We start from the raw sequence: 24,220 nt of genomic DNA, 5'->3' as shown, positions 1-24,220 counted from the left end.
CATTACAAGAATGCTGGGGAGAGGGCTCTCCTCTTCATACTACAGGTGGATAGAGAGGGGTCCCTTAAAAGCGTGGCTTGCGTTCAGACTTTGAAAACCTCTTCCTGGCCAAGTCCCTGGATCCCCTAGGTCATTCAGGGTCTGCGTTGAACGTCCCATTTTCCTGTGTGCAAGGTGGTGGTGGGGAGGGCACGCTCTAGTTTAAAAGTTCAGCAATTTCTCACTTCTGGGCACAACCACCTGCAGCTCTAGGAGGCTCTCCATTCCTCTCCCGGAGCCTCCAGGTGCAGCCCCCAGGTGCAGCCTCAACCAATGCAAACCCCCTCTTCCCGAGCAGAGGCCCCTCCCCCCACGGAGACAGACAGACAGACAGACAGACACACACACACACACACACACACACACACAGTCTCCACCCACATCAGATAAAGAAGCAGACCCTCTTGGCTCTCCTGCCTTCAAGGAGTTGACAGATTCAACTAGACTTGGAGAGATAGGAAAAGGTCATTGGAAAACACCTGTGAAGATAACTATACCACAAATACCAAGCCCCACTGACCTGGTTGGCTTCAAAGCCAAGAAAAAAAATGGCTAGTAGGAGTGATAAATGAGGTTAAGGAGGGCAGTGCGGAGCAGAGATGAATCAGATTTGGAATGAGGTAAGATAGGACATCAAGACATGTAAGGCTGGGATGGGAGTAAAATCTTTGCCCACCTCCACCTGCCACCTCCCAATACAACTAAGGCTAAAAGGTGCAGAGAAAGAGGTCAATGGATACATCCTATAGCAGCGAAGGATAACGGCAGACTTTCTGAGAAGACCAGATGAATGCGTATTTTGGAAAGATCAGCCTGGTTTCAGTTTGCAAGATGAATCAGAAGGAAGAGCGGAGGGCCGTTTAGCCAGCAGCCCTTGTCGAAAGATCGGGACTTGGGTTCTGGTTCCACCACCACGACCTTGAGCCAGTCACTTAACCCCAAGAGGTCTGTTTTCTCATTTGCAAAACAGAAGTGATAACATCTGCCCTCCCAGGCCCTGGAATACCAGCATCTCTTAAAGAGATAATGCCCCAGGTGCCTGGCTTCCAGCCACAGTCAGCTGGGAGCATACCAGCTGGAACCCATGCCAGGAGAATGAGGTCAAGAGATGTGCTGTGAAGGACAGCCTACCTTCCCTCCTAGGGCTCAGCATCCTTCTGAGGGCCAACAGAGCAAGCAAGCTCTGAAGAGGGAGGAGGACGCCAAATCAGAGAGAGGGCTTTCTCCAAATAATACTTGGAGAGTTCAAATTTCCCTCTCCCAACCCCGACGGAGGCCCAGAATCCATGCGGCCAGGACAAGGAGCTGTTCCGCAAAACACAGGCTCTTCTGCTCCAACCCATCTTTCAACCCCATCAGGGTGTCTGGTACAATTTTTCAGGAGAGCCCCAAGCAGAGACGAGAAGCCCTGAGCCTGAACCTCTTGCCTGCTCTCATCCTTCAAGGACTGCAATAGGACTTGCTTTGCTGATTCTCCCACTGACGTCTGCTCGGCATCCAGGGCCCATAAACAAAGACCTCCTGATCCGGCTTGGCTGGCTCTTTTTGAAAGACACTCTATCTCCTCTGTGACATCTCCTTTTCCATTACTACGTGGCTATAACACCTTAGCCCCTACAACTCTTCGGTCTTGGGACTTCTTAAAACAGTAAGGAACGATGCCTGTGCATCGCAGCCAGGGCTCAAGGTGTCAGAATGGACCAGGGCCATCATCAGTTTCACCTTCTCTTGGCCCACTTATAAAGGAGCCTTTCCCTCCAGCTGCCAAACTTCCTTATTCTCATCCTTTAAAATTGAGCTCAAATCTTATGTCTTCCACATAGCTCCCAGCTTAAGCAAAAGAAAGCCCAAACTCAAGGTTGTCCCCTTGCCAACCTCAGGCACCCTCCCTCTCCGGTAGCTATGTGGACAGGAAAGGTTCCCCCTCTTCCGTACTAGGCATGAGTCACTCAGAGATTCGTGTCTTCTTCATGCTCAGCGGGCAGAGACAGGCCCCAAAACTGAAGAGACCTCAGATTTAGAACACGAGGTGACTTTAGCAAAAGGTCAGGAAAAAACCAGGGCAGGCTTCAAGGATCCTCAGGTCACGTATGTTCTCGACCTTACAAAGTATCCCTCCCGGGCTGGTTCCTGAAATGGGTCTTTTTTCTTTTCTTTTTTTTTTTTAAGTTTGTTTATTTATTTAAGTAACCTCTACACCCAATATGGGGCTTGCACTCACGACCCCGAGATCAATTCCAACCGGGCCAGCCAGGCACCCCAGACAGGCCTTCTGATTGTGATAAAGATAGTCAGCCTGAAGGAGGAGGGTCATGCAAAACAAGGCAGGGTCTTGGCAACATGATAAAAGTATTTTGAAAGGGGGAACTCCTGGATGAAAAGAAGATCTGGTGGATGTCAAGAGCCTAAAAGAAGTGTTGGAGAGGCAGTATCCAGGATGGCCCCAAAGACAGGGTGACCTGAAAGAGAGGGCACACTTCCTGTTTGACAGGCAGAGAGCAGTGATTCAACAGGCCTAATGAATTACCTCCTTTCAGGGCACCTGACTCTTTGCCCTGACCCTGGATACCACTAAGTTGTCAGAAGGCAGCAGGACAAGCACCTGGATCTGTGTGGCGAGGACCTGTCCTGTTAGAAATCAGTAAACTTAACATTCTGGTGTATGTCACGCTCCCGTGTTTGTGAAGAACATGATTGCAGTGTGGTTAATCTGACTTTCCAGCTCACAGAACTAAGATGACGCACTGCTAGGCCATGAGCGCCGTCCCGCCCCTCCCCAAAGAGCAGGAATTCCCACGGGTCAAGGTGGGAATGCCATGTCAGCTGGGCTGGGTGTTCTGTGGTCTGCTTTGACATGAAATCCAGTGCTGGAAGGAGGGGGGAGGTTATGTGGCTTCCACGAAACAGGGCGTTTAACCACCTGAGTCCCTCTACTCAAAACCAGAGAAGCCATGATCCCTGTGAAGCCATCTGCAAAGCCACACGGATCGAGGACGCACTGCGTATTTTTTTTTTTTTTGCCACAAGAGCATTCCCAGCCATCCCAAGGCCAGGGAGGCTTTATCCAGACAAAAGGCCATGAGATCAAAGTGGATGTCTATTCTCATCCTGCCCTTCTCTTACCTACGAGCTCAAAAGCCTCCGTGCTGTGCAGTAGACTCTGACGACGTGATGATTACAGTCAACACTCTGCGTGGCATTCAAGGCCCCCACAATCTGTATAGCACTTGCATCACGCAGCCCACACTCTGCCCACCCACTTGCTATTCCCAAAATATGCCCTTTTCCCTGCCTCTGTGCCTTTGCTCATGCTGTTCCTTGCTCCTCCCCTTCAACTCCCACCAGCCCAAATCCTATCTATCCTCCCAGGCCCAGTTCACCAGTTACCTCCACCAGGAAAGTTTCTTTAGACCCAAACTGTCCAATAGGGTCGCCACTCACGGCATGTGCTATTTCAGTTAATTAAAATTAAATAAAACTAAAAGCTCAGTTCCTCAGTTGCACTGGCCACCTTCCAAGTGTCTAAGAGCCACATGTGTCTGGGGCTACTGTCCTGGATGGCACCGATTCTTAAAAATTTTTATCGTTGTGGAGTTCTGTTGGCACAGCGCTGCTCTGGCCCCTTCCCCTTACCTTCCCTCCACCGAAAAATTACCCTGCCCCTCCTCCACCTCACTCCCATAGCACCTTGTAATCAATCCTCTCTCAGCACCTGCCAATATTTGTGCACTAAGGCCACTGTGTACTCATCTTTCTCCTCCACAAGATTAAAAATTCCTAGAGGGCAGGGCCGGGACCTTACCCAGCTTCCTATGGAAGCAGTGACGACTAGAGCTCCTTGCACATCGTAGAGGATTTAAACAAGTGTTTGCGGAACTGAATTCAACATTGTCTCCGGAGCCTCCTCCAGAATCCACCACCAAGTTCCCAATTGGGGACAGATACTTTCCAGAGCAAAATTCTAGCAGGTGCTAAGACGTCCAGGCCTAGGGTCCCCCAAAGAACCCGGGAACCTTTGTTCTCCTGTTCCCCTGCAATCCATCTGGAGGTTGCAAGCAAATGACCAGGACTGGGCTGCTGGCAGTGAAGCTAAAAATAGCCACGGAGCCAACAGCAAGGAGTTAGCAGGACTTGTTGCTAGGGAGACCAATCGCAGAGAGAGCAACTAAGCAGGAGAGCGTCAGACCTGCACCTGGAGAGCAGAGGCCATAGTTGCGGGGGGGGGGGGGGGGCTGAGGTTGACAGGGGTCCAAGGCTCCCACCTAGAGATGTTCTGCCTTCTGGCAACTCCTGACTAATGCTCTAAGTGGGGCAAATGCTCCCCCTGTCCCTCAGTAACCCATCTCCATGGAAACCACCATTACTGGGGTGAAGTACCAGCCCCTGGAAGGGAGGCCTCTGCCTAGAGCTGGTTGTTATGGCAACATCCCCCCCCCTTCCTGTCATTCTCTCTCTCTGGGCTTCTCCTGTGGGGGAAAGGTGGGGGCCTGGTCTTGGCTTAGCCAGTATGACCAGGAAACACCGGCTTCCTGACAAGAGTAACCTGCGACGGGCTCTTCAGAAGCTCCTGAGAACCCCGAAAGGCTGGTCAGTCCTCAGCACAGGGCAGAGCTTCCTTTTCTTTCCACAAAGGCCCCACAGATCATCTTGCCAGGAGAATCCCAAAGTTGGCTGGGTTTAATTGTATTAGGATCACCCAAGGAGGTTTTTCAAAATACAGATTCTTGGGCCCTCCTGTGGAGATCACCAGGCTTGAAGCAGGGCCCAGGAATCTATTTGAAAACCTCCCTAGGTAATTCTGGCTCTTGCCAGGTGTGGAAACCACTAAAGGCCCTGGCTGTCCTTGTTACAAATGAGGAAACTGAAACCTGCAGGAACTGAGCCCACCCAAAGGGTCAGAGCCACTAACTGAAGAGGAAGCGGTCTGGAGAGAGGAGGGGTAGGTAGAAGGAGGTGCAGAGGTAAGCTCCCCCAGTGCCCGCGTCTGAGCGGAGGCCTCATCTCCGGGGCCTTTCCCTCCTGCGCCCCTTCAAGCCGGAACACGCTAGCGGCTGATACTGGATTGTGATTTAGAACCGAGCCTCTCGACACGTTGTCCCCTGTGGCACAAAGCAGAGGTAATGGGGCTGGGCAGTCTGGTTCCCAGAGTGTAGAGAATGGTGGCAGTCCAGGCAGATGATCTGGGCTGAAAGAAACTATCCTCCTTCGGAAGGAAACCAAAAGGGTCACCATGGCAACCTGCAGCGTGCTGGCCTGGTTGGGCTCTGTGCCATCCTCCCAAACTTGGGCCCAGGAGAGGTGCAGCATTCAGGCAAATGCTGGGGGCCAGGGGCATCCCATCCCCCTCACCAGTCTAAGAACCCACAGGGGGGCCTTGCTGTGCTCTGGAGCGGACATCGGACCCTGCCTGAAACACAGCCGGACCCCAGAATCCAGGAGCATGGCCGTCCTGAGCACCTGCAGGAGCTGGGCCGGGGGAGGACACTGCGGAGGTGGGGGAGACGGGCCTCCACTCTTGTGTTACTCACAGCCTAATTGTGTGCCCAAGACCCACCACACATGGAACCACAGCCCTCCTCCAAGACAGCATGCAATTAGTTGGGGAATTATGTGGTGGGGATGCTGTCTCCATGTGCCCAAGGAAACTGGAGGAGACCAAGATCAGTAAGGGCAGTAACGTGAGCGTGGCAGAGGGTGAACGGGGAGTGGGCACAACCTCCCAGGTTTTTCAGACAGAGGCAGCCAGATCTTTGGGGATGTCTGCAGTTGCATCGGCTCCCCGGCAGATGGAGGGCAGGGGTGCGAGGCGCAGGCACAGTGTCCACGCCTAGCTGTGAGAGAGGAGCCCCGGGGCGCCCGCTGCACAGTCCACGCACTCAGATCACTCAAAGGCATTCTTCGGATCCAGAGAGCCACAGAAAGGGTCGGGGAGGCACCTCCTGGCTGACCTCGCCTCATCTCTCCCTGCCACCACTCCACGCAGCTTTCACTTCCCCCAGTCCCTGGCATTCTCTCCAGTCACTGCCGCACTCTTCCTAATGCTGTGTGCCCGGAAGCCCTAGCTCGCCAGGGCAGCCCTGAGGCTCCCAGAGCTTCAGCCGCTACCCCCTTCCTCTCTGCACCCATCTGCCTTCTCCTTCCCTCTCTCCAGCTCCAGGTCTGCTCGGCTTCCCCCAAAGCCAGCTCTCCCCTCGGGATCACTTGCATCCCCTAGCCCAGAGCAGCTGGGTGTGCAGTGCTCCACCAGTGAGTGAGTGGAGGGCAGGGTCTGGGTAGGGAGCAGGGGTGCGGGTGACAGTGTTGCGGGTCCCTGGTCCCCATACCTCACTACATCCCCCACAAGGAGCAGGATGTGAGGTCTTAGACTGAACAGGGGATCACAACAGATGCCAGGACCTTCAGTAAATGCCTAGCTTCTCTGGATCCTAGTTTCCTAATTAGTCTGATGGGACCACGAGTATCTGCTGAATGTTACAGGGGGGACGGAAAGAAGTCAGGGGGGAGCTGCATCTGAGAGGTGGAAAGAACCCTATGACAAGTTGGCTTGAAGACTTGATGATGTTGTCACTTTGCTTTAGAAACCTGACCCTAGAGAGAAGTGTGAATTTCATACGTGGGGGGTATGGGTCAAAAGGAACCTGGTAAACCCAAACTGCCTGGGCTGCTCTCCCCTCCTGTCCTTTCCCCTCCCCTCCCCCACCCCTGCTCCAGGCCTGGGGGTCAAAGGGAGGGGCCTTGGTGACCACCATTCAGATTCAGGCATGCAGACCCTCTCAAGTTTCAGAGTCCTAAGAGAAGCCCCAGGAGGAGCCCGGCAGACAAGCACTGCGGTAAACTACTGCTGAAAGCAGCGGGAACGCCTACCATCTCCATCCCAAAGGGAAAATTTGAATTCCTGTACCAAGTCCTTTCCGGTCTTCTCTCCCCCACCCATGTTTGGAAACAGTTCCCTAGCTCTGCCTGCCTTAGAGGCCGCGCTGCTCTCCTAGCTCGGTATTCCCAGATCACAGTCTCACCCCAGGCTGTACATCAGAATCGCCTGGAGAGCTTCAGCAACTCTGTGAACCAGGGCCCATCGCTAAACGCCAGATGTAATGAATCCAGAGGGGGCACCCAGGCCGTGGTGGTTAAAGCAAAACGAAACTCCCAGGTGATCGTAATGTGCACAGAGACCCCCGATGTGGGTGATACGATAAATGCATCTTTTGGGGGAATCACTTCTGTGCCGAGTTTGGTTTTCTTGGACTCATCCAAAGCTTGGTGGTTCTCAAACTCCTATAAGCTGCAGAATCATCTGGGTAGCTGGCTAGAAAATCAGCTTTCTCAGGAACCGCCCTAGAGAATCTGTCTCCATAGGTTCCAAAAGGGGCCTGGGAATGTGCCTTTTGAATGCACTGCCCAGACGATTCTGATGCGGAATTATTACACCAACCTGCCCTTCCAGACACACTGAATTCTGATGGCATTTTCATTATGTATAAAGCAAGTCCAACTCAATTTTTGGTTTTTGTTTATGCCACAAAGTTGCCCTTTAAACAGCATCTAGATGCAGATACAGCAGAGACTGAGCTGTTTTGTCCCTGTTTTTGTCCCACCCATCTGAGTTGGAAATGAAAAATTAAAATATTTATACTGCCCACCGTCTACTGACGAAAGAGGAATGGGAAAGAGTCATAAGGCATCTGCAAAGAGTTGTAATGAAAAAATGGCAAGTCTGGAAACTGGGAAAATTATACACACACACACACACACACACACACACACACACACACACGACCTGGTAGCCATGGGAGAGTATAAATGGAGAGGTGGAAAGCCAGGATGGCCGGACACTACATGGAGATTAGAAAGGGCTCCACAGATTGGCAAAAAAGGGGGCCTGGATGGTCCTCTAATGGGTTCCAGAACTCCTTCGGGTTCTGGAAGTCCTCAAAGTCCCGGGTGCCGGCTGCTCCCAGAAGCTCTGTGTCCCTGCCCCTCCCTATAAGGGTCCTGTCAGTGCGGGCTGCTCTCCTGCTCCCAGCCCTTCCCTCGCCGCTCTGCAGCAGGCACTTGCCCTCCACAATGGTGACTCGGGGACTCTGATTCCTGACCCACCTTTTGAAAGGCCTGCGACACCTCTCCCCAGCAGAGCCACCCTGCTGGCTTCTCAAAAGCAGCCTGTCTAACGCCTAACTCAAAGGTTCCCCCCCCCCCCCCGCACCCGAGAGAATATTTTCCTGACCTTGGGGTAGGCAAGAATGCTTAGAGATATGCACACTAACCAATAAAAGAAAAACAAAATGGATAAATTAGACCTTATTAAAATTAAAAGCTCCTGCTGATAAAAATACATCCTTAAGGAAATGAAAACCCCCCACCACGTTCTGGTCCCAAACCTGCTCTTCCCCCAGGGTTCTCTAGCTCAGATAATGACCACCACCCCCACCCCCCAGCCCCCAGATATGAAGCAGCTTGCTCCCTGCCCTCCAACTGGAGACCATTCTATCATGTCTGCCTCCTGTTACCTGGACCCTCGGTCAAAGCCAAGTGGAATGCCCTCCTAACTTGTCCCGCTTCTCAACTTTTCTGCTCTGGACTCCCTTACAATGTTGCCAGGGTTATCTTCCTAAAATCCATGCTCACTTCTCTCACATTCCTGCTCTCCCTGGCACAACGAAGCCTAAATTTCTCACGGTGACAGGAAGGCCTTTGCCGATCTGACCATCTTCCTTTGTAGTCTTATCTCTTCTTAGCTTCCTCCCTGACTCTCACACCCTAGTTACCAGATCTCTTGCTGCTCCCTAAACAACCCAGAAGCTTCATGCCTCCTTCTCTTTGCCTTCAGTGGTTCTTTCCCTGAAATGCCTTCCTTACGTAGCCCTACTAGAATTCTCAAAGGATGCCTCCAGCAGGAAGCTTCCTGGGAATTCCCCCTGAAGTACTCCCACCCTCCCTTGTAGCTCACCAGACTCTTGGTGCCAGCAGCAAGAACAAGCCCCGCGCTCTACCTGACACCGAGGTTCACGGTGAACATTCCAGCCTCCTCCACCGTGCACCTCTGGGACGGGAGCTGTGCCCAGGCAGCCAGTCCTCCAGCACCAGCACTGTGCTGTGTGTTCGGTAATAACTGAATTCAAGCCCATTAACTCCTTCGTCTAGTGTATTGGCTTAGAGTCACACAGTTCGGCTGGCACCCCCCCATCCCCATGCTTGAACATCCCTGGGCCCTCCTGGACAAACGGTCTGGTCTTTAAGGCAAAGCAGAGAGAACATCACCATTATATCTTCTCCTTTGTCTGCCTCATAGAAAGTGCTACGAGAATGCTTCTCGAAGTTGAACTAACTATGCAAGCCATCTTGAGGTGCTCTAGACTCCAAACTCCCAGAGGATTTCTCAGCACCTATCTTAGGATCCTGCTCAGTGCCCTTCCCCCACCATCGCTGCCAGGGAGACTCCTGGTTCCCATGGAGGGTCTACATGCTGTCTCTTCTTTGGCAAGTCTGCCCCAAAGGGCTGGCTACTTACTTGCTCCCATGGCCCATTTGCTCATTTTTCTAAAATGGCCCTCCTGGGTTACAGCACGAGGTACTCCCTTACCTGCCTGCCTCTCGGGGGGAAGGGGGATCCCAGGGTGGGATTCTGGCTTTCCTTCAAATTTGTTTCCTTAGTGTCTAGAAAATGTTGGACTGCAGTAGATACCCAAACTCGAGCGGTGTTGTCGTAAAGCCTGAGCGCACAGCATTTGCTCAGTTAAGGTTCAACAAGTCTTTAAAATAATGAATGATTATGTGATTCATGAAAAGAAAACTAACAATAAGGAGCAGATCTAAGTAGACAGCCACCAAAGTCAGAAGCTGGAATGTGACTTCCGGAGCTAAGGAAACGCCCCAGGAAGACATGAGTGTCAACTGATGGGGGGGGGGGGCTTTGCAACATGGCCTTTTTGCCCCTCCCCAGCGTGGGCATAGTATCTGAAGATGAACACCATGGTCAACCTTTCTGATCCAGGTATATAACAGCAGAGGAGGAAAGAGGGGTAGTAGCGAAGAGGGAAGGAAAGCTAGACTCTAGCACCGAACACGTAAATGATACGAAGACTTTGTAAGAACCCTTATCAGGATACTTTACAGGTGTACTCCTTGAAGAGGCATGTATGTAAGGTCAGAGAATGCGCTCGAATATTTAATGTGGACTTCATGTCCGAGGTACTTTAGAAGACAAAGGTGCTATGGAGCAGGACTCCAGCCCTCCTCCCCCCGCCCCCACCCCAAATGAGAGAATTTTAGAATCTCTGGGGTCAGTGACGTCTATTGAGTCGCATTCCAACATGGTTTTAATCCCATCTCACAATGTCAAACGCACAGTCATGAGAAACCGGCAATTCAAGGGAAGGAAAGGCTCAGGACCAAAGGAGCGGAGTGGGGGACCAGTCCCGAGGGCTGAAAAGGACCCAAACCTGGAAAGATAGATCGGCCTGCCCACGGGCAGCCCCGGAGGTGGGGAGTGGAGGCGGCTGGAGGCTGCTGGGCCAGCTGGCTCTATCCCTCTTTTAACCCCATACTTTAGTTGGAGGAGAAGCCACGACTGCAAACCAGGAAGATTCTGTTCTAGGTGAGTCATTTGGGTGCAAAACAGAAGCAGCCTGAGATCAGTTTTGCCCCTGTGAACTCTCCACAAGCACATCCGTGTGGCTCTTACCTCCTTATCTAGGGGAAATCTTGGTTTCCTAAGAGTAAAACAGGGATAAAAATAGTTCTTATAGTAATGCAGACAATATATCTGTCAAATGACAAAAATAATACAATTTAGTAATGAGTTTGATGTCCTTTATTCAAGGGAGAACAACCTACGGATCGGGGAGTACAGGGCCTAACACGCAATAGGGATTCGGGAGAGGAGTGAGTGTGACAGAATGCTGGGAGAGGCAACGCGGAAGCAGGACTCAATTGGCTAGGAAGTCGGGAATTTCCTTATAAGGCTAACAGGTCCTGTTTTCTAGGGTAAGGTGAGCCAGTGCAAGAGCTGAGCTGGACGGCTGTGATTGGTGTCTCTGAGGCTTCTGGGACAGGTGTTTCCCATAAGCACGGATGGACTGAGGTTTAGATGTCTGCCCTGGGCTGGGCCCCTGGAGCAGACTCAATTTTGCGGGTCCCAAAACACGAATTCACTCGATCACATCTTAGCTCTGGGGTGAAAGTGAATGCTCTTGGCACAGTGCGTGGCACGAAATAGGTGCTCAGTCAAGTCCAACCCCTTTCTCCTGGTTCCAGGGTGGTGCGGCCAGCTGCTAGACCCTGCCCACTCCTACCGCCAGCCTGCGGCTTGCTTTCTCAACCCCACTTGCTTTCTCAACCCTAAAAAGTGAGGGTTGTTCTATGAGCTCTCCTCTGTGCCCCCGGATGAAGTGAACGCCCCAGTGTACAAATGGCCCACCCACTTAGGAGACCATGGGAGCCTCTAGGATGACAGTTTCATAGCCCATCCTAAAGGTCAGCAGCCCTGGAAGTCACTCTGATTACAGGCTGTCACAGGCATACGTTTAAAAACCTGCTCAGCCTTTTGGTAAAGTATTCTTGTCACGCCTGCCCCAAATGGCCCCACCCCCTTAAAGGGAGATGTTATTTTTGAGGCCATCCTGCAAAAGCTCGGGTTGTCATTAATGTATATAGGGTGGATAAGTGAAGAAGGCCTGCTGGTCACAACACCCTAAAACTACTAGTCGCATACTTTGCTCATCATTTGGTTTTAGTCCTTAATGGTTTACTTTGCGTTGCCACCATTTCTCATGTCTCCTGTACTAAAGTCCAGGGGATCACACCTAATTCATCTCCTTATTCCCAAAGCCCCCAGCACAGAGGCCCCCCACTTAGTAGGTGCTTAGTGATTGCTTAGTAAATGGAATAGAGCACAGCAGGAGATGACCCTCTGGACATTCACAGGCTGCTCTTCCCAGGACGGACAGGAAGCACAGTCTGTTGAGACTGTGGGGTTATAAAGCAAGAGGAAGCAACATTTGCTTGGCGCATAGAAGCAGCAGCACAAATGGCCAATAACCACATGAAAAGATGTCCAGCCTCACTTAGTATCTGCGAAATGCCAATTAAAATCATAACAAGATACCGTTTTTTCCCACCCATTAGATTAGCAAAATACTGATGTTGGCAAAGGTGGAAGTCTTCTCATACCCTGTTTATGGGAGCGTAAACTGGCGCCTGCCCTTTTTGCAGGGCAATTTGGCAGATCTGACCCAATGCAAAATACACATTCCCTTCGACCTAGCATTTCTCTTTCTGGGTCTCTGTCGTAGAGAAACACAGATGCACAAAGAGGCATGACCAAGGATGTTCACCGTGGCAGGTGCGCAGGCAGGAAAATACTACAACCACCATGGACGCCCCCCGCTCAGAGAACGGGTAAGTAAAATCATGGTGGTCCATTCGGTGGGACAGAACCATAAACACATGGCTAAACTGTTGATACTTATTGTCAGTGAAAAACCGAGCTGTGGTTCCATTTATGTAAAAAGGGAAAAGAAACAAAAGCAACTGTGAAGCAAAACTATATATTTATACACACAGCAATTTATACACACAGAAAAAAATCACGTCGTACAGACACCAAACTAACAACGTCAGGCAGCTCTGCTGCTGGAATTAAAATCATGGGGAGGGGTGAGGTTTTCTCTCTTACAAGAAGAACGTACTTGTGTAATACTTGTGTCATTTAAAATCATTTCAAAAATCATCAGGCTCCTGTTATATGTGAGCCCTGCCCTAGGAGCTTTAGATGTTAAGAATTACTTTATTAACCCGCACAATTCTGAGATTAGAATTATTTGTTCATTCAGCACACCTTTACCCAGCCCCTCCCGAATGCCAGCTCTGGGGACAGAGGTGCCCAGAGTGCCTGCATCTACCAAGGTTGGGGTGGGGAGAGGCAGAAAGCAAGCCCGGGCAAGTGCTGCTCACAGGGACATGAGACACGCCCGGGAGCGCCCGGCATCCCCAAGGCCAGCCAGCCTAGGGACCTCAGCTCGCTGAGGTTAAAAGTGATGCTGAAGGTCCCACCTCTGGGAAGTCACCAACAGCATTTGAACTCACCTCCAAAGGCACCCTTCCCTTCAGGAATATGAAAGCTTTGCTACCTGTAGGGCCGCCCGGCTGCCTGATGTAGGAGGGGGACGGACAGGGAGGAGAGATTAGACTTGAACCACAGATGATCTGTCATCATCACTATTGAATACGCATGAAGCATCCCGTAGGTGTAAGGAGGCCTGAGTCCCTCCCTTCAGGATGGGAGCCAGGAAAGAGAGCAGATCCTAGACCAGCGGGATGTGGTATCCTTGTCTTGACAGAACTTAGAATCGGGCTGGGGGAAGAGACAACTGACAGCATAACACCCCAGCTACAAGCTAGTCCTAAAACCATTAGCAGTAGTACAAACTGGGCGTCCACAGCCCCTCTGGCTGGATGACTGTTCCAGCTGCCTGACTAGCACTCCTCACCCCCTCTGCCTCACAGTGGGGAGAATCAACGAAGTAACGCATGTGAGAAGCCCTTCCTAAGCCCAGAGTACTCCCTTGGGTCCTTCTGTTCCGTTAATTACCAGAAAGAGGAGCCTAGGCCTTGCCCTCCCCTGGGAGGAGGAATTGCCTCACACCTGCCCTCCCCGCTGCCAGGGCCTGGCCCGCTCTGCCCACCAGGGCGGGGCAGCTTCCCCCAGGCTCGAGCACAGCAGAGGCCCGGCAGAAACCGCAGGAGCACAGGGTGAACGAGAATCAGGGCACCACCTTATCCATGAAAACCCAACCACACAGGCCCCCTGGCCCCGTGCTGTTCTCCAGGTACACCTGTCATCACCTCTGGAAAAACCACATGGAAACCAAGGGCTTGGGGCCTCAAGGCAGAAATCCTGGGCCTGAGCTCTCTGAGGTGTCCACGTTCACCAACCTGTCAACTGCGTGGCCAACCCACCGCCGTTTGTTGAGCCTAATTCCCCTGCCCAACATCAGACTAGGCATGATGGGGGAAGACGCGATTAACACATAAGAAACGGTGAAAAATACCTTATGAAATACTACAGAGCATTAAGTCCAAAAATACTAACAGTAGGGGCTGTGGGGTGCAGAGAAGGGGGTCAGTGTGAACGGTAGGGGTTGTGGGATGCAGTGAAGGGGATCAGTGTGAACCGAGAGCCTCCTGGACTCACTCCTGCCAAACAGATAAAAGAAAGCCAAGTGGGAACAGAAGCACGGAGGAAACAAGAGGCAAATATAAAGTGGGGACTGGTCCCTCTTAGAGGACCTTTCTCTTAGAGAATGGTAGTGAAGCAGGGTGGGATGAAGTCACAGCGAAAGCTGACACCTTGAGAAGCAGCCAGGGGATTTCTGGCACCACGAGGGAGACAATGGGGAGCCACTATAGGCTGTATAGCAGGGCCTGGTCATGATTCAAGCACAGCTTAGTCCTTAAAAGGATTAGTAAGGAAGCGAAGGGAATACGTGATGGGACAGACAGAAGACAACAGCTTCCCACCTCCAGCTGGAATCCCCCTCAGCCCCAGGGAAGGAGCAAATGTCTCATTTTCCTCACCCAGTTACTTTAAATTTCATTCTTTTTGTGATATTCTAAGCCTTCTTAAGCATTTTTTTCTGGGGGAGCAAAGCCCGGGGAGGTAGGTAATCTCAGATGGAAAAGTCAAGAGTAAACCTCACTCAGTAACTGCCTGACAAGGGTGTCGTGGCGAAAGGAAATTTAGCTGAGGGAGTATTTTGAGGGAAGCAGGCCCCGTGGACCAGGGAAGGAGCAGGTGCAGACTGTCCGAGACAGGACAACAACACAGTCCTCAGGCCCCACATCCTGTGCTCCACCACCAACTTCCCTTCCTGATCCTGAAAAGGCCATGCTGCCGTGTGCCCCAGAACCTTTGCACAGGCTGCAAGGCCCTTCTGCGATGCCCTTCTTCCCCCTTCCCTAAATTCTAGTTCATACCTTAAAAGCCAAAAGCTGATGCAAGGGTGATCTGGGCAAAACTGATCTAAGTCCCCTGGGGTGACACTCTTCCTGAGGGTTCCCTGAACCCTCATCCCATCTTGGGATAACTAGGAATCCTCTAACTAGGTACCCCCAGTATCTTACACAGTGCTCAGACATGGAGGGTTCTGGTTGCCCAGTAACAGTGCCCTGCAGGAAGTTTTAAAGAGCAGGTGTTGCATTCTGAGGTTAAGAAGTGCTGGCTGGGCCTCCAAGCGACTGCCTAGGAAACTGCTGGAACCATGCTTCTGGGAGGGGAGGTGTCTCTTTGGGAAGAAGGCGGGTAGTAGGATCTATGAGAGCACATAAGTGGTAAGGGGATCGAGCGTGGCAGGCAGGGACAGATCTGGGGATGCCATTGTCACAGGACAGAGCAGGAGACTGAGAAGTGCAGTTGGAGGAAATGGGGAAGAATTTCAGGGCCAAGGTCAGGAAGGCCGAGCGAGGCCATGTCAGAAGATAGGGTCCAACACCAGGGGACGAGGTGAGGTTGCCAGAGGAGGACAGGATTCCTTACCTCTGGTAAGCCACTCTGCTGGGGACAGTTAACACTCTTCAGTCTGAAGGGAACCTGGCAGTCTTGAGAGTGACCTGGGATTCCCCAACATTGCTGTTACCTGCAGCTAGCTGTCCTCTAGACCCTTGGCCCAGCCCAAGGCGGGCGGGTACAGTACCGGGGCCAGGCCTCGGTGGGCGGCAGGAATCCTGAATGGGGCCCAAGCCTATGGCCAGCGCCTAAGTGCAGCCCCTGCCCCCCTAGTCTGAGTAAGGGGACCAGCAGTTCTGACATCTGTACTGGCAGTCACAGAATTCACTATGGACATCTTAGTTATAGAATATAAATAAGGAAGGAACAGTTTTACTGGCAAAAAGTATACTTTTTTTTTTTTTTTTTTAAGTAAGCTCTGCACCTAACGTGGGGCTTGAACTCATGACTCAGAGATCAAGTCTCATGCTCGACCGACTGAGCCAGCCAGGTGCCCCAGAAAATATATTTTGGGGGCAGGGGCAGGTCTCAACATCTCAAGTCACGTACACCTAAAACATTTTCAATTAAATCAACTTTTTAAGTTTTTCTGTTAATGCTCATTGATTACCTTTCTTGGCTGGGGGTGGGGAAGCGGATGCCAAATGTTTAAAATTTACTAGAAAAGCTTTTAATGATTGTTGACCCTGGGTGATAGGTACGTGGGGGTTTGCTCAGCACACCACTCTCTCTACTTCTGTGTATGCTACAAGAGGCCCATGATAAAGTCTTTTTCATTTTTTAGTAGAAATCTTAAAATCGAGAAAATGCACCTACTATCTTAGTTTTTCCTGCGAGTTGGGAGAAGATCCCCTTTTCTATGGCAGCCGAGGGCAGGCTTCCATATGCTTCTTCAGGGGAGCATAGTTTGAGAACCACAGAATTTATAAACGTCCCAGGTCTAAAAGTCACTCTGCCTAGCTTCCTGCCTCAGGGCTCAGGGAGAGCAGGAAAAAGCAAAGCCCCCCCCTGCTGGCCGTTTGGGACTGATTAGTGGGCAACTGACCAGATGGCAAGAGTAGTCCCAAGGTTCCTGAATTTCATCCTATATCACACTTCGTGCTCAGGGTCAAGTGCTTCTCTTCTCCTGGACCTTCGACAGGCTGCCCCTTTTCCAGGCTCTTCCAGGAGAGAAATTTCTGCCTTCCTGGATCCCGAAGGAACTGGAAACAGTCAAGTAGCCAAGCCCCAACCTTGTTCTGAACTTTTTTAAGAGCAAACTCTCACACAACGGAAACGGGATAACACCTTCCTTTGTAGGCCTGGGGTGAACGCCCCAGATGGTGGCAACTAGCGCCATTTCCGCTCCCTTCCTGGTGCCAGAGGTCCACCACCTTGTCTCTGCGGATCAGACAGGAGAGCAGCCCCACACATCAGGCTTGAAGGGCTGCTGTCTCTTTGGTCTTTCAGTCTCCACGGCCTCACCTGTCATTGCTGCAGCCTGCCACAGGCTGGCTTCCACCCCCATGGAAGCTTCTCTTAGAAAAGTCACCAGCTACCTCCAGGCTGGCAGAGGCAACGGGCATGCCTCTCCGCTCCTGCAGTCCTCACTACACGGCCCATAAACGGTGGGGTTTCTGTGGATGCGACCCTGGGACTTGGGCTCTTCTCTCTCCCTGTCCCTAGGGGAGCTCATCGGTTTCTCTGGACTTAAACACCAGCCTCTGCTCTTGACGTCCTCCAGCCTTTGCATCTGCAGAGCAGACCTCCCTACCCCCCAGGCGCCAGGCATCTCAGCCTCTCAGACGGAATTGGCAGTTCCCGCCAGTCCCAAACCTGCTCCCCTGCTAGTCTTCCCCATCTGAGGACTTGGCACAACCACCACTGGGTCTGGACAGTTCAGGTGAGACCCCTGGGAGTTGTCCTTGGGTCCTTCCACTTCCTCCCCTCCCTCACCCCTCCCATCCATCAGCAAGCCCTACTGATTCTATCTCCAAAATACATCCTGAATCTGCCCTGTCTCCATTGCTGCCCCTTTAATCCACATCACATTATTCCTCTGCACAGAAACCTTCATGTACTCAGAATTACACCAGCTTCTGGCCGAGACCTGCAGAACCCCATGCGGTTGGACCTCTGCCTACCTCCCAGTCTTGTCTGACCCCACTTTTTCCCTCGCTCGTTTCACACTGGGCATACTGGTCTCTCGTTTTGCCAAACAAGTCGGGGTCTTGCTTGTGGTGTTTCCTCTGCCTGGAACATTCTACCCCAGCCTGCTCTTCACCAGATACCTTCCATGGGGGTTGTGGATAGCAGGGGGTGGGTTGGGGGTGGAAGCGAGCTAGCAGAGGGATTTAGCAGCAAGAGGCATTGCGGCAGTGGAGAATGAAGGACCGAGGAGTGACCAGATCGGAGCCAGCTCTCCTGTTCCTTTACATCTTACCTTAAATGCCACCTCTTCCAAGAAGCCTCCCCTGACCACCCCACCTAAAGCAGACCTCTGTTATCCTCTATTTCAGCCCCTCCTTTACTGTTCCTTCTTTACTTGTTCTATCTCCTCCATCAGAATGTCAGCTCCACGAGGCTGGGAATTACATATGCACAGAGCCTAGTATGCTACTTGGTACACGGTAAGTGATCAATAAATGTTTGTTGAACAAAAAAATAAACCAGTCACTGCCTAGGAGTTAAGCAATTCCCTGTAAGTGCAAGAGGTTAACCTGAAGGGGAAACTGAGGCTCAGCCAGGGCCTGACAACAGCTTCAGAGGGTGGCTGAAGCTAACTTCTGGTTTTCCAATTCTGTGGGTGGGACAGGCTGGGGCCCAGGCCAGAAGGCACCTCACCTCCCTTTTCCAGCGTGCCAGCCACTCGTCCCGCTTGCGCTTGCTGATGTAGTAGGGGTCCCCCGCCTGGAAGGTGAGCCGCGGCATGGGCCGCTGGCGGAGGCTGGACTCCCAGCCCAAGCCACCCCGCAGCCGGCCCCGGGAGCCCTAGGACAGAGAGACGACAGAGAGACTGGCATTAAGATGGGCACTGGCAGTCCCACTGCAAGGTTTGCTCCTCCTGAGGGGGAACTGAGGAGGCACTCACCTCGAACAGAACACAGGAGCTTTGACTCCTGGCCAGAGATGTCAACCCTGCAAGTGCTGGGCAAGGTCCTGTCTGGGCTGGAGAAGTGAGCCACGGGGCAAGGGGGCAAATGGATGTGAACCATGAGGGGAGGCGCTTGGTCTCTGAGGGGGACCAGCTGGCTGCTTTGTTGGGGGGCTTCTAACCTCCACACCCATCTCCTTTCCTCCTTACACAGGGACAGGTAAAGAAGGGGATGGGACCACCTCACGATCCCCTCACACACATTCGCCACAGTTGGTCAGAGAGGTGGCTTTCTTCTAGAATCAGGATCCACAGAGCCCCTGGGGGGTGAGGAAAACACTTGCCTCCATTTTCATGGATTCGATGTTGGTCTCCTTCTGTTCTTTGCCTGTGGAGAGGGAAGAACAAAGGGACTGTCGGCAGGGTTACAGGAGTGGCTCAGAGGCCCCACCTCGTGCCTGGGGTCCCTGCCACAGGGACAAGGGTCCTCCAACCATTCAGTTGTTCATGTGTCAAACCTGATGGCCCGCCATGTGCTAAGCACCATGCTAGCCCCAAGGACTCAGAGCATGGCCTAGAGCAGAGAAGGGACTGGGGCAGGTTTAGAGGCCCAAATCCAAAGGAACAATAGAAAAGCCAGGGCCACAGTTTCTGGCCCACTGACTGTCTCAGGCACACAAACGGGGTCATCTGGGAACAGCTCCCTTCCCAGAGGAGGGGCCAGATGGCACAGCCTCCCCCTGCCCTGGAAGGGAGCTGTATGCTTCTATGGAGTGAGGCAAAGATGTCCTGGGGGGCAGTGGGGTATAGGGCCACTGGAGAAAGACCGGTGAAGTAACTTTGTTTCTGAGACTCAGTTTCCTTATCTGGAAAACAATGATGCTGGAGATGATTTCTAGGGTCCTTCTGCAGTTCTCAATACTATGGTTCTGTTATTGATACCTACCTCTGTACCCCCATTCCCCACCCCATTCTCAGGTCTCTGAACTTTTATTCTAAAAGACTTGGATTCCAGGTATTTCTGTGTGACCCCTGTAACCTCTCCTAGTCTGTTTTCTCACTGAATCAAGATAGCCAACTGTTCTAAAATCTTTAGTTACTGGGAACATTGAGTGCCTGGAACAGGGCTTGGCATATAGTAGGTGCTCAATAAATACTAGTTTGGATCCCTTTCCCTAATGCATTTCTCTGCTCCTCTTCTCCATAGCTCTTCAACTGGGCCTGGACTCCAGTTCCTAGAAGGAACGGCTCCCCTGGGGACAGAAGCCCCAGAAGTTCTGTTTATAGGAGAGTTTCATCCTCTCCCTGTCCCTGTCCCGGCTCCACACGAGAGGGCAGCCACACTTCTCCAGAATATCCCCGTGCTCCTACCGTGGTCCTCTCAGGTCCTCATCCAGATGCCCTTCCAGGCCCAGCACACACCTTGCAGTCTAGCTGCCCCTGGCTGTGAGGCTGGGGTAATTATGCCTTCCAGAGCTTCCTGGAGAGGGGGGGCGGTGAGCCCTCCTCTCACCTGGGCCCCTGAACTTCTCAGAAGCCAAGAGTACTGAGCTTGGGCCCAAAGCAGGAAGGTCACTGAGGCTGGCTCATGGTAGTTGGGGTGGGGGAGCCAAAAACGGAAAAAACAGCCCCTACTTCATCTCCTGGCTCTGAAGCGGAAACCAGACACAGCATTGAAGGCCTCCTCAGGCCCCAGAGAGGAAGTTTCTTTCCCTCTCTCTCACTAGAGAAGCCCTGGGGCTCTTAGTGTGTGTCCCCGGGGGAGGGGCCGTCCCGGGGTTACAGCGCCCCCGGCGCTCGCAGGGGCCCCAGCAGCCAGCACGGGCACACACGCGGGCCGTGCGATAGGGACAAGGACGGTGCCGCCGGCTGCCGCGGGGGGCGCGGGGGAGGAAGCGCCGGTGTCTGTCGTGGGTATCTGTCGTGGGCGCGCGCGGTGGCAACGGGGGTGCTCGCTAACACTTTACACGACAGGCTCGTTAAGGGGTGTCTCACCCGAGCTTGCTGTCTCTTCCTCCGTGCTTCCGCTCAGCACAGCCAGCTCCCCCGACTTTTTCTCAGGCTCCCTGGAGCCGGGTCCCCCTCCCGCCCCCGGGGTCCCGCCCTACCCGCCCCCTTCTCTCAGACCTGCAACGTTGTCCCGGCGAGGCTTTGGGCTGCCAGAAGGGGGCGCCCGCCCTCGGACCAGGCCGCGGCCCGGGGTCCCACGGACCTCGCAAACGTTTCCTATAGGGATCCCTCCAGGGCATCTCATGATGGGGAATCATCTATTAATTCGGATGAAAGAAAGTCAGGGTTGAAGGGAACTGTAGAGATGATGGAGCATCTGTCCAGCCCCTAGATTTTGCCAGTGGGGAAACTGAGGCTGGGGGGTGGGTGTGGAGTGACTTAGTGACAGAGCTGAAATCTGATTTCAAGGCTCCTGAATGCCAAGCCCGTTCACGGTGCCCTCCACCACCTTCATGTTCTCCCCTTCCCCATTTCCTGGCCCCCATGCTCCCCCAAACAGAATTACTTTTCCTCGTGCAGTTTCCAACTGGTTTCTTTCTGGAATTTTCTCCCTGACAGATTCTGCACATGCCCACTGAGTGATATCTCACACACACACACACACACACACACACACACACACACACACACTTTCCAGCCTGGCCCAGCAAAACAACAAACTGGGCTGCCTCAGAATGCAGCACTTGTCCTGAGTCAAGGAGGGTCAGCTGCTCTCTCAACACTCCCTCTGCAGTCCATCTGCTCCTGGCCCAGACCCAGGGTCACAGGCGGGCCAGGTGGCTGTGTGCCTCCCGGGGTGGCCCTGGCAGGCTCAGACATGACCCTAGAGTATCTCAGGTCCAGGGGGCAGGAGAGGCCAGGGTGCTTCCAACACTTACCTGTCTGTTGAAGCCTATACTCAGCTGGGGGCCACCCCAAATTTCCTTTAAAAAGAACCCAAATCTCCATGACAAGGCTAAGCCCAGGCTTGCCTCAGAGGGCCTTCACTAGCCCAATAATGGGTGTTCCATCTCAGCAGAAAAGGGCTTTGTGTTGACCCTAATCGGGTCCTTTACTAGTTGTATAATCTTGGGTAAGTAACTTAACCTTTCTGAACCCTCAGTCTCCCCATCTGAAAAATGGGGACAATAAGAGTCTTCCTCACCTGATCACAAAGATTAAACCATAGAACATGTAACTAAAGAGCAGGGCTTCTTAAACTTTAATATGCATCGAAATCATGAGCATCTCTTTAAAATGTAGATTTTGACTCCACAGGTCTAGGGTAGGGCCTGAGATTCTGCATTTCTAACTCCCGAGGTGATACCAGGTAACACTGCTAGTCCATGGGTCACTTTGAGTAGTGAGGATGTAGGACACTCCACACATAGTCGATATTCAGTAAAAGAAAGCCGTATTACCATCATTTCTATTATAATCATGGCGGCATTAATGCTAGGAGTGCAGGAGCAGTCTGAAGGCCACCACCTGCCTATCCAGGTGGCTCTTGTCCTGATTACTCATCATCTCCCCTGTCCCTCCTTCTTTCTCCTGGCTGTACTATCAGGATCTGGGGCACCTGTGTGCACAGGAACGCTGCCTTAAAGTCCTCTGTTTTTCCTGTATAGGAACTAATGGGAGGGGTTCAGGGGAAATGGATAGGGCCCTCTGAGAGGAGACCTGGAATGAGGGGAACAGAAGGGAGACTGTGGCCAACTTGCTTCCTCCCTGGGGCCTTAGTCTCCTTCCTCCTTGGAGCTAAGCAGCTGCGAACGTGTTCTGTGTGGCTGACTGTGGGCCAGGCGGTGGAGCCTTCAGCAGACCACCGCCCACGCCCCCGGGCAGCACCTCACCGGTCTCAGCATCTCAGGGGTCCCTGCGGCTCTGAGGCCCACCAGCTCCTCACAAGGAGTGTTCTGAGGCTACTGGGAGGTCAGGGAGTCTTGGAGCGTTTGCCTGCCACACTCAGCACTAAGATTCTGAAGAAGGTCCTCCCGATATGCAAAAATCCCAAACCCAGGAGTCACCTCGACACCATCTCTCCCCTTTCCCCTTGGGTTCCTGGCGTAGCCCGCTTCTCTCCACCTCTGCTGCCCCCTCATTACAGCCGCCGTCCTCCCCTCCACGCCTGCAGCAGCCCCCTAACACCACTTCCCAGACCCTCTGTTCCATTCTGGGAACCAGAGCGCAAAGTGATTTTTTCAAAACACAAAGCAGATCGTGTCACTCCCCCCACCGCCCGCCAGCCCCAAGGTGTCCTCAAAGGCCTGCCCTGGCCCCGGCAGCTCTCACACCCTTCTCCCTTGCTCCTTCCTCTGCAACCTTGCTGCTTTCTGTCAGGTCTCTGGGTGCCCTGCTCCCTCCTACCCGGGAGCCTCTGTACCTGTTTTCACTCCCTCCCACACCACCCCTCACCTGGTGAACCCCCAGTCATCCTTCCGTTCCGTGGAACAGGCCGGGCTGGCTGGGGTTTCCCTGGTCACAGTTCCTCATAGAACTGTGTTTGTTTTCTCTTAGAGAACTTATCTCCCTGTATAATCACACGCCTTTCAATGTGAATTTCTCATTAATGTCTGTCTCTCCAGCGGACTGTGAGGTCCTTGAAGGCAAGAACCAGGTTTTTGTTCATGATGGTTTCCCTAGCTCCTGGCCCAGATCCTGACACACACCCCTAAATGGATGTTTAATAAACACCTACTGACTGACTGAAGGAGGAACTCTGGAGAACAAACAGAAGTGGAGACAGGGAAATTCCAAAGTGAAAGCAAACCCTCAAGGGTTAAGAGGGGCCTTAGAGCTACAGCCCCATCCCACCAGGCAGGAAGGACTGCAGCTTCTGCCTGTCAGTGGTGGGGTCCCAGGAATCAGCACATGGGTTGGTGGGGGGGGGGGGAGCTGATGGGCTCCCAGCTTCCACTCTGGAATATCTGGTCTTCTTAGCGGGAGGGATGGGGTCTCATCTCCCTTTTCTCCTTGGTTTCCCTCCACTCTGGCCCCTTGAACACTCCTGCCCTGTGTCAGGGCCTACCCACAAGGCAATCAGGTGAGGCCAGGAGCTCTGGGCAGTTCCAGACTAGCCTGCCCCAGGCCCCACTGCAGAACAGAAGGGGACAGCGGAAGGCACACCAACTTTGAAGCCAGAGACCAAGACAGAATGCATCCTGGATCCACCGCCTAAGGCTAGGGGGCCCTGAGCAAGTCACTTCATCTCGCTAAGTGGCACGCTTTTTCTGCCTTAACATGGGGATAATGACACCTCTTGAAGAAGATTGTTTGGAGGACTAAAACAACAAATACAGAGTACCTCAGAAAGAGCTTTGCACATAATGGGAACATCACAAATATTAGCTGAATAATGAATGAAATATATATATATATATTTTTTTTTTAATTTGGAAATCTCTTTTCTGGAAATGCTTTCAACCCTGCATGAATATTGGGTTTGGAGCCATGCAAAATAAGTTATGCCAATTAATCGATTTACTCATTCCATCATACACACTTGGAAAGAAGACTTTTGGAATTAAAATGCACATATGCAAAACAGCCTGGCAGGGCCCCGGGAGGATCAAATGTGATAATATATGAGGAAGCGCTCTGTAAACTGTGAAGCCCCG

The 24,220-nt window shown here is 52.5% G+C and overlaps 1 protein-coding gene across 4 annotated transcripts in view; it reads right to left on the bottom strand.

Moving 5' to 3' along the window:
- DNMT3A (DNA methyltransferase 3 alpha) overlaps positions 1 to 24,220 on the bottom strand; it is a 101,551-nt gene that overhangs the window by 22,923 nt on the left and 54,408 nt on the right. For 3 of the 4 annotated variants that reach the window (XM_045809283.2, XM_045809282.2, XM_045809284.2), the window contains exons 5-6: positions 18,959 to 19,002; positions 18,365 to 18,511 (exon numbers count right to left, since the gene is read on the bottom strand). The exons of the other annotated variant lie outside the window; for it this stretch is intronic. In XM_045809283.2, coding sequence (XP_045665239.1) covers positions 18,365 to 18,511; positions 18,959 to 19,002 — 191 coding nt within the window. The remainder of the gene's footprint in view (positions 1 to 18,364; positions 18,512 to 18,958; positions 19,003 to 24,220) is intronic. 4 annotated transcript variants of the gene reach the window in all.

This window comes from Ursus americanus, chromosome 7 (genome assembly GCF_024610735.1).
Source record: "Ursus americanus isolate L20-20 chromosome 7, mUrsAme1.1.p, whole genome shotgun sequence".
Lineage (NCBI taxonomy): Eukaryota > Metazoa > Chordata > Mammalia > Carnivora > Ursidae > Ursus > Ursus americanus.
Note: the sequence above shows the minus strand (reverse complement) of the source record. Positions and strands in the feature narration are given on the sequence as shown.